The sequence below is a fragment of the Dendroctonus ponderosae genome, unplaced genomic scaffold (genome assembly GCF_020466585.1).
Source record: "Dendroctonus ponderosae isolate FM_Combo_2020 unplaced genomic scaffold, Dpon_F_20191213v2 Dpon_F_20191213_455, whole genome shotgun sequence".
NCBI classification, from domain to species: Eukaryota; Metazoa; Arthropoda; class Insecta; order Coleoptera; family Curculionidae; genus Dendroctonus; species Dendroctonus ponderosae.
In genome coordinates, this window is record NW_026018669.1 from 2,482 (window position 1) to 13,209 (window position 10,728).

General features: G+C 34.8%; 1 protein-coding gene across 1 annotated transcript; it reads right to left on the reverse strand.

Moving 5' to 3' along the window:
* Nucleotides 1-227: 227 nt before the first annotated feature.
* LOC109538577 (homeobox protein unc-42) lies at nucleotides 228-10,059 on the reverse strand (the record flags this gene model as incomplete). Its single annotated transcript, XM_048666279.1, has 4 exons — nucleotides 10,023-10,059; nucleotides 8,788-8,997; nucleotides 7,131-7,399; nucleotides 228-404 (listed from the first exon to the last, which is right to left on the reverse strand). Coding segments are annotated over exons 1-4 (693 nt in total), but the record flags the coding sequence as incomplete, so codon positions are not given.
* Nucleotides 10,060-10,728: the final 669 nt, after the last annotated feature.

The window sequence follows — 10,728 nt, forward strand, 5'->3', positions numbered from 1 at the left end:
CATGTCATCAATTAATTTTATTTTGATTTTTTATTACTCATAAGTCTTTTAACAATTATTAATTACATTAATAACTTTACCGCATTACAACCGAATAGTTGCTTTATTTTTATTTTTGTAACGAAACTGTTTCTGGGGTTCCCATGATACTGGCGTCTAATTTTGGGGGTCCGCAGATTCGAAACATTTGGGAAACACTGCCTGTGAGTAACGTAGAATCAGCTCACCTGAGGGTATCGGTTGATGGCCGTTGGATGTGGATAGGGCTGGTAGCCTCTGGCTGCTCCTGGATAAATGTTGCGCATCATCGCACCGTTACATCCAGGCAGCACACTTGGAGCCAGAGCTTTTTGGAGCTGCTTTTCCTGTTTTCGGTATTTTGCTCTGCGGTTTTGGAACCACACCTGAAGAGAATAAAATAATATAGTTAGTTAATCGTGACACAATCAGAAAATGATTGTATGATAGAATATATAATATATAAATAACATATAATGATTGAATGGTTCATAGTTGAATGTGAAGGTTTTAGTTAGGACAAGTTTAAAGCGACAAGCTACAAAGTTTAGGGGTCCTTTAAAGTACAAACATTCTATCGAATACTTTGGTTGAATACAAATACTCTGGCCGAAGGAAACTTGAAATTGAAAACAAAGCTCATTTGGTTGCAGCAAGCGGGAGAAATCCATCCGGCAGAAAACCAACTTATCCAATAGAAAAAGTGATTCTTCGACATTAGGAAACTCTGATAAGACGTTCGTTTCATCGTCAATATAGTAGGCCGGTCCCCCGTCGCTGTTGGATTATCCCAGTGCTAGGGACAGCTAACTTCGTTACGGATCCATTTGATGGAATGGAGGGTTGTTCCGACCATCCCCCTCACGACTTGCTCCTTTTTCCCCATTGCCGAAAAACGTGCTCCAACCGTTCGTCCTTTGTTTTACCGATTGTTTCAGCCTCGTCGTTTTGATACGTGAAATTATTCTTGATGCACCATCACACGTTTGCCCTCGACTCCAGACACTTACGTCTATGTGCAGGTGGAACCAAGCTTATCTAATTATCGATAAAATTTAATTTTGAAGTGGGAATGCCCAGAAGTTGCCAAAATCCATCAGCAAAGCCATTAACTTGATAATAAATACAGGATGGTGTCTTTATTCAGGGATTTACTTAAGAAGGTAGCAAAGTTTGCATTTGCTATTTAGACAAAACCATAAAAACACTTTTTTAAAGTCTGCTAGAAAAATTGACAATATTTTTTTAAGAGCAATAGAGCAAATTTTTTCCAGTATTAATATACTTAATAAGGAAACATGAGAACCTTTAGAGAACTGAACAAACCGCTCCGGTTTGGTCTGTTACATAAGTAATTTTATAATAAATTTATCAAAAAGTTCAAAATTCCTTAAATATTTGTAATTGAAACGATGATGCAATTTTTTCAAATTGTATTTATCTTTATTTAGTGTAATATTTATTATAAACTGATCAACAAATAAACACACCCAAATTAGCCTTAACACTGGAAGTGGATAATTTCTGATTACTTAGAGCGATTTGGTTTCAATTATCGCCATCTGTTCCGATCGAATATTTTTCTGTAACTTCTGGTTTTGTCAAAAACTCAGTACTACATAGTTTACTACCAGGTGGAAAATGACCAAAAACCATTGCAAAATTAGTGCAATTTCGGCATGCTTTAAGTTGAACAAAAAAACGCGTTGTTTTTTATTTCTTAACACCTAAATCATAAAAGTTGACCGCATTTCCGAAACTCTTTATAAACTTTTTGCTAACCTTTTTAAATACGTAGTTACCTCAAAAAAAATTCCTTTTTGGTTTTGCTGTGATAACATTTTCCCACTTGTATCGATTTTCGTTTGTTTCGAGTCTCGAGCTCAAATTGAAGCTAATACTCCATAGATGACTTAAGGCGAAAATTCAGTATACCAAGTTTCATGCAGAGACCCGAACCGGATATGGACCCAAAACCGAAACGGAACCGTTTTTTTTGGACCGGAACCGGAACGGAACCCATATTTGATATTAACACACTGTTAGGTGCTGAACCGGAACCGAAATATTTTATTTCGGGTTTTTCGGTGTTTTTTCGGTTCTGCTTGTAACGTTTGAAAGAAATACTGTAAATTTTACAAGCCTGCGTTCGTCTCGTAAAATCACGTGATACTTCTATATTAACGCACAAAAAAACGGACGTCTGATGTTACTGAAATATCAGACTAAAACGTTGAACCTCATATTATTTGTTTGGTCTTATAATTCAGTGTCTACAGAATGTCTTTTTTTAATATTTGTTTTCTGTCTTTTTAATAATAAATTTATTAAAACTTTCTTAATTTATAGGAATTCTAAATATCACGTGATCGTCCTTGTTTGTGAATTGAACTGTATCTATTATCTAGGGTCATCACGCCACAAATTTAAAGAAACACCTTGTTCGATCATATAATTTTGCCGAAAATCAATTTGAAGTAGAGACAAACACAAAACGATCATCAACTCAACCATCTTTAAGTGATATGAATACCATTGGAGAAATTGTGTAACAGGGAAACATCTAATTGATGCATGTGTGGAATTAGTAACTGTAAATGGACGACCATTCACTTTAATGGATAATTCGGGATTTAAAAAAATATTGAAACCTTTACAAACTGCTTTGGCACAACAAAGAACCAAAAACAAACAGGAATCTCTGTCAGCTGAATCCATTAAAAAATATATTTCTTTGCTGAGAAGCAAAAAATATTTAGAGGAACAATTATTTGTGAGGAACAACCAACTTTTCAATTGAAATGAACAAACACCGTACGTTTATACACTATTTTTTAAATTCTGTTTTAAGTTGAATTATTTTAGTTTTTCGATCACCAACAAAGAAACATTTGAAATTGAATTGTTGGACAAAAGCAACTCCTCAAAAGATGGTGAAGACATGAACCAGGAAGAACAATGTTTAAAGGGAAATAAGAGTGCAAGAAGAAGAAGTGACGAAGTTGTGGACCTGAGTGAAAACGGAAGGAAGAGAAAAGCGCTAAAGTGAAAAAATTAATTGACAAATTACATTTCAAAAATACAACGATTATATTAATTTTTGTATGGGAGTCTTTATTGCAATGTTGTTCCATTTAATGTTACCTGAATTTCAATCCTTGTGTGGGGTTGCTAGTCCTCCTACACTCCTACCCTCTACCATACAACCAGCCAAAGTACCGTATGAAGCAGTAGATTGTTTGCGTATCTTTTATCTTGTATAATACAACCAGCAAGGAAAAAGATAGTGAGATTCCTAATTAGAGTATCTTTGTCCTCGTTCGAAGTTACATATAGATTTTGTAACCGAAATGAACCGAAAAAAACCCGGAACCGGAACGAAACCGAATTGGAAATTATTTTCTAAACCGGAACCGGAACGGAACCGAAATTTTCAATTTTGCCTTGGACCGAAACCGGAACGGAACAGTTATTTCGTTTCGGTCCGTGTCCTTGGTTTCATGAATGAACAGATTGTTTGAAAGAAAACTTCACTTTAATTGAAAGTCTGCCAGAAACTCATATTTTGGGAGGGTATTTCATTTTGCTCACTTTTGATTGTGCTTTAGATTTGGAGAATCGAATAAAAGAAAAAAAATGACTGCAAGACCAGGAAATGTATTTTTTCAGATCACCCTGTAAATAATTAAGATACGCGAAGAATTAAAAGTCCGTTGTGGCATATGGTGTTGGAATGCAAATGAGTTTTTGATTTAACTGGGAGTTATCAACTATAATAATCAACTACATAACGCTTCAAACAGAAACCAAACCGCTCGCCACAACCAGAATTTATTCATTTTCAAAATAAGGGTAAATTTGGTCGAAAGACATTTTATACTCTTATTTTTTATATTATTACTTATTAGAACCTGCTATTTAATACAAAGATACAAAAGTGTTTATGAGCGGATTCAGTAGATACAAATTATAACAAACGAAGGCACGATTGATGTACAGCATGTCCCAAAAACATGCAACAAAAGCTTAGTCTTCGATATAATAGGTGTACAAGTTATAAGCTGCACTTAATAAAATAATTAATTGGGCACTTCAAACTTGTCTTCCGCTTAATAGCCCAATGAAATTCTGTACGCGTATTTTTAAAACAGCTTTTCTATACATTGGACTTAAGAAAAAACAGCTTAAAATATTGGTTAGTTTTACAACTCGAACAATATACGATTCTCTCTGTAACAGCCGATACCTCAAAAATGGTTATCCTGACAAGTTTCGGTCACATCTAGGTACATTCTTGATTCTAAGGAAAATCTAAAACATTATGCGAAACGTCGATACACAGTGGGACAAAAAAGCAACAGTCATTTTGATTGTACAAAGACAAGTTAGCATTGGCGGATCTGTGTTATAAATGAATGTAAGTCACTTTTTAGTAGCATAATATTCCGGTAAAACAATGAACGTTGAGTTAAGAAAATTCTGACGACTTTGTTTTAGTGTACCCTGTATAACTAAACTCTATTTGCCAGTAAAAGGTGGCTTTAAAAGTCACCTGAAAAAGTTTATTTCCGAATAAAGTGCCCTGTATATAAGATAGTTGGCGTAATTTCTAAACGAAAAGTATGTAACAAAAAATTCAACTGATGTTGTGGTTAATTCGTGGTCGTGATGATAATCGGTAATTATTTAGGTGGGTGGGTTTTCCCTTAGGACTCCCCCTGGACCTTTTCCAGGGCTCAAAAAAAAATAGTGTTTTATTTTTGCCACCATCTATTGACCGAAAAACCCACAATTAATTTTTGTTTATTTTTGAAGATTTAAACACCACAAAATTAGATATTAATTAGATAATAAGACAGATCATTAAACGAGTAAATCGAACGGTTGAAACATGATGGACAGAATTTTATCATAGAATGAGAAGTTCTAATTTAAGCAGGAAGCCAAAATAAAAAACAAATTGCCGACAATTATCAGGAAAAATGATCCGTAATCGAATACAGTACAACCCATATAAGTATAAATTACTCTATAAATTGAAGCTGAATCTTTTTGCGTACGTGAAACATTTTTTTAGCAAAAGTCGGAACTGAGTTAAATTTGCTAGAGTTTTTTTTGTAAATGTTCGACTTCTTCGTTGTCTGTAAAAATATGGAAAAATGTTCAATACAAAATACAACCAAAGCGAATGAGGAAATGAAGAAAATAATGGAAAATAGAATAATCAATCGAACTCTTTAATAAAGCAGTAATAATAAAGATTTGGTTAATTATAGTTTTTTTCAATCTCAAAACTCTTAGCCAACTTGTCATCCATTGACTGATTTAAAGGAAAAAATGAGTCACTGGACATTGCCCGCCCTTTCCGAACGACAGTTGCGTCTCCTGGGGGGAAAGTTGCTTAGAGCACCACCCCCCAAGTTGAGCCTCTAATTCAATCAGAGATTCAGCTAGAGTCACTCGCTTTCTCTCTCGCGCTCTGTGTCTTTGCTTGAACCTGGTCGGCACTTTCATCTTGGTTTTGGATGAAAGCTGCAATTAGCATGGACTGTTTCGTATGTGAATTGCTCTTCCGGATAAGGCCCGAGTGGCAGGAGTTTGAATCTCGCTAGAATCTCACCGCATTCACTCATTTGCTTTGTCCTCATATTAGCCTCTATATTTTCAGCCTGCGATTTCACGTTGTGTGGTTTGTTTAAATTTCCTTTGTTACTTTACCGGAACCTAACTGATTGATTAGCCATGGATTGGCATGACCGGAAATTTCAGAAAATTAGCCGATATTTTTTTAAATAATATACAGGGTGCGTTTTTTTCGATGACTAGTACGGGGATCTTCGAAACTAGAGCAGTTACGAAGGTCAGATGGGCAAAGAATTGTAGTTTTGAATGCTCTACTCAAAATCAATTTTATTTTTCTAATATTTGACAGCTGTCAAGAGATTTTTGGGAAAAACTTATTTATGGTAATTTTTTAAATTGCTCCTAGTTCCGTTGATATTAATTTGACAGGAAAACATTAAATAGAAAACTGGTAGGAAATTGAATTCCAAACAAAGTGGCATAAGGCGTTTCTTCAAAATAACTGTCATTTTTGACATATGACACAAATTTGAGTTTTTTTAAGTGGCAACCATACTTGATTATTGCTTTACCGAATAGAGCATTTTATTACGATTTCTTTGATATGTCAGATCGTTAGGTTTTTGTCGAAAATAAAGTGTCTGGGAACAATTTATACTTTTTCAATTTAGTGGGTCTAAGTTAGTCATGGAAAATAGTATAAGACATAGAGCATTGTTTCCCTAGCAACAAATAATAACAACATTTTTGGCATTCAAGTTTAAATACAACTTATAAATCTAAGTTAGTTTTATTATAAATTATTAAAAATTGAAATATGTTGTTATTATTTGTTGCACTGGAAATTTTTTAATTTTTAAATTTAATTATATAAACTATTTGTTGCCCTGTCTTATACTATTTTCCATGACTAACTTAAATCAACTAAATAAATTGAAAAAGTATAAATTGTTTGCAGACACTTTATTTTCGAAAAAAACCTAACCATGTGATATATGACAGAAATCGTAATGAAAAGTTCTATACGATAAAGCAATAATCAAGTATGGTTGCCATTTAAAAAAACTCAAATGTGTGTCATATGTCAAAAATGACATTATTTTGGAGAAATGTCTTATGCCATTTTGTTAGGAATTAAATTTTCTACACGTTTTCTATTTAATATTTTTTGATCAAATTAATATCAACGGAACTAGGACTAATTTAAAAATTTACCATTAATAAGTTTTTCTCAAATATGTCTTGACAGCTGTCAAATTTTAGAAAATTAAAATTGAGTTCCAGTAGAGCATTCAAAACTACAATTATTTGTCCATTTAGCCTTTTTCGTAACTGCTATAGTTTCGAAAACCCCTGTATTGGTCATCGAAAAAAAATCACCCTGTACATACCTACATTCTTAATATTAACTTGGCCTTTGAAATCGCCCAGTATTTAAAAATTCAGCCTATATGAGCTGAAAACTACCAAAAAGTCCTTTTGGGTGTTCTCATAATGCTGATTTTGCTATCAACAATAAAAAAACTCACCTGAATTCGAGCCTCATTCAACTTGGTGCTCCTGGCCAGCTCCTCCCTGCAGTAAATATCCGGATAGTGGCTCTTAGCAAAAGCCGCCTCCAACTCCGCCAGTTGTTCTTGAGTGAAGGTAGTTCGGTGTCTTCTTCGTGCAGGTGTGGGACAAGAAGCAGTGGTAGGAGTGTGACCAGCATGAGTGGGCCCCCCCGGAGACACCGCGCCCCCTATCGAAGAACTGCTGGGCGTCTGGGGCTCCGGTTTGAGTTTCTTGAAGGCCCCATCTAAAAGCGAATCGAACAGATTTCAACTACACCGCTAATAATCCTGTACATATCAATGGGACATTCGGGCACAGATGGGCGAAAAGGGGGACCAGCGTGAGCGAGAGTGTCTTAATGAAGCGCCGATTTACCCTGCTTACGGTCGAGCATATGCACAGGACAATGATTTCGGTTCAGCGATGGTCTAGTTAACACTCAATTTCACTTATAGAGAGGGGCACGGCCCCCCGAAAGGTGCCATGTGTGTTCGGCTTTAGGGGATGATGGGCTGGAGCCTGTAATTACGGACTTTCAGTAAATAACAATAATAATTGGGTAGTCTTTTGGTTGTGGATCAGATGGGAAAATTCGATTTGGCTGAATTAGTAGGTTCAAGTGGATGGATCTGCAGGGGGCTTAAAACTTGCTCAAAATCCAGCTTAGAATTTTTTTTGGAGGCTGCTGTATTGAGTAGTTGTGTAGTATCGGTTGTTTTTCAATATTGAGTTTTTGCCCGACTTTCTAGTTTCTGGTAGAAGGCTAAAAATTAAACATCCAGCCAAAAGTCCGAATTTTAAATCCTCATCAGTAGGACTTCACATGTATATGAGTAAAGTCTTGCCTTCAAAGAGATTGATGAAAATGATATCGATTTTTGCTTAAAACTAATGGAAATATCAATTAAATTCCAAGAACTATTTTTAAAGTATTTACCAAATCATGTTCTGGTTCAAGAATGAAAAATAATGCTTGGCCCTCTATCAGAGGCTAAGAAATTCTAGAAGTCTAACAGTTTGTTTTTATCACCTGAACTCTCTCTAACCGTTAAAAATGGGAAAATGTTAGGAAACTCGAGTTTCAACCGCGACTGCATGAAAACATGAAAGCAATTTTAAAAATCATGTCGATAGAGGTTTGCATCAAACAAAATTCAATAAATTCATACTTCAATTTTTTTAACTTTCGCCTACCTATTATTCAAAATAATTTGAGACTAATCATAAATACTTAATTTAAAAAAAAAAATAAAATGTTTATTTGCATTTAGAATTTGCCCTTAATTTCACTGGCAAACGGACACTATAGATAATTTGTGCAACTGCAACATTTTCAAACACTTGCACTTCCCAATTTTATTTTTACCTTCCACTTGAACCACAAACTTGACCGTCAAATGCCCATTAGCCACCTTAAATCGCATTTTTCCACTGAACTTCACCCCCAATTGCACACACACAATTCAGATTAACATCGGCCACAAAAGATTAGCATGAAAGCAGGTCAACATCTGTGTGCGTTCGCCCCAATCCCAACCAGCCCCTTAATCGCCCTCCGGTGTTAATAAACAGTTTGGCCTCCACACTCTCCAGATTTAGCAATGGACTTTTTTTGAGTATTGATTATTTTACCTGTATGGTCAGCTATCGTTCTAGAAGGTGCTGGAGGCGTGTGAGCTGGCGTGTGGTTGCCGTGGTGGTCATGCGAGTGCGGCAACCCGCCATAGAGGGCACTAAAGTCTTCGGCGGAACTTCCGCTCGTATTGCACTTCCGGTTCGATTTGTCTGCCGATGCTGAAGCGGCGAGATGCTGATGGTGGTCTTCTAAGAGCCCTTGAACTCCTGATAATCAAGCACCACATTTTATAATTAAAATAATATACTTTTTAATGCTAATGATTCTGTTGCATTTTCTGAATCTTTGACTCAAATTAAATCACGTGGGTTTGGAGAAATTTCGAAATATGCAAAGGAAATAAATGCGTATAGCAAACAAGTTTATTTTAACTGAAAATGTCATGTTTGCTATGTCTATTGAAAAGGCTTGAAACTTAATGTGTTCTGCATTTGTTGTCTTTCTCGAGAAATTAATTTTGGGCCTAATTAGAACTTAATTTCACGCATTTTTTAACACTCAGAAAATCCGGTTTAAGATGCTCCAAACTCAGGATAAACTGTTGTTTATTTGCCTACTAAAAAAGTCAAAACTTCCTGTTTTTCCACGTATTTCTTAGCGGTTTAATTTAATTTCTAATTACAGATTTCAATTAAATTTTCAGATTTTTATTGGTTCTTTCCATTTTCCAAATGAGTCCAGTTATGGTCAAATAAAGTCAGAGAAGCCCAGAATTTACTCTCTGAACCCTGAGATTTAATCTCTAATTTGTTAAAATACCTAGACAAACTGTTTATTAGCTTCTGGTTCAATTAGAGTTGTATTTCTCACTATTTCTCAACCATTTCTGAAGATCATGAAATTTTCAAAACCGACCGCTATGGGCAAAAGAATTCGAATAGGTACTTTACTGCTCTTTTCTGATATTTTCTTCTAAGATTCTTTTAATATTTTGAAAAACATTAAGTTATGTTTTAATTCATTTTTATTATCGGTTGTTTTTTCAATTTACTTTAAAGCAATTCTCAATCAAAAATGGAGTTTTCCAAAATTTTGAAACCGGTTTGAAACTGCATCATTTTGGGCAAAAGTTTGGGTTGTTCTTTTCTCAGCAACTTGCAAGTTGCATAATGCCTATTTTTATTAATTATACCACATTTCATGTGATAGTGATAGATAAAATAATTTATTCTAAATTTTCAGAATTTCTCTAAATGGTTTCTAACGGTTTTGATCCCGAAACGTTTCCTACTTGAGTTTTGTCGGCTTTGAAAAGTCCCATATACCATACCAACTTAGAGTGTTTTAACAAAATATTTTTCAGAAATACAGGGTGATTCAAAATTGGCGTCATTCCTCTGGACGTGTTGTCCTCATAACCTCGAATTTATGTGTATACAAATAAACATACATTTCTGTCTTTAAGTTCAAACAAGTTACTGCATGTGCAATCACCTGGACATGGACAATAAAAACCAGAACAAGAGCCTTAAAAGCCTGAAGACTGCAAAGTCGTTAGTATCCTCATATTTTACAATTACAATATTTTGTAAGTTTGTATGAAAGAAAATAATATTAACAATTATCAATTAGCATCTGTGAAATTTAAACAAAGTTTTATAATTTGGAAATATTACACGAAAACCAGATTTAATCTCGGCAACCAAACCAATTTTCTAGGTTTGTTGATGATTCTACTGAAAAAGATACGCAATTTAGCGTGTTATTTTTTAAGATTTTGTACAGTAAATTTTAATATTTTGTAAAAGTAATTAAACAAAATAGACAGTTGCACTTTGAACAAAATGGGCACCTAATTTTTCAAAACTCGTCAATTTATTGGGCTTTTGGCAGTGATGGAAAATAATTTCTTCTTAACGTTTTGCAAACACGATGGCTTGCATCTTCAGAGATGGGTTGCTTGCATCTTCAGCGCAGCAATTCATTGCAAACCGCAA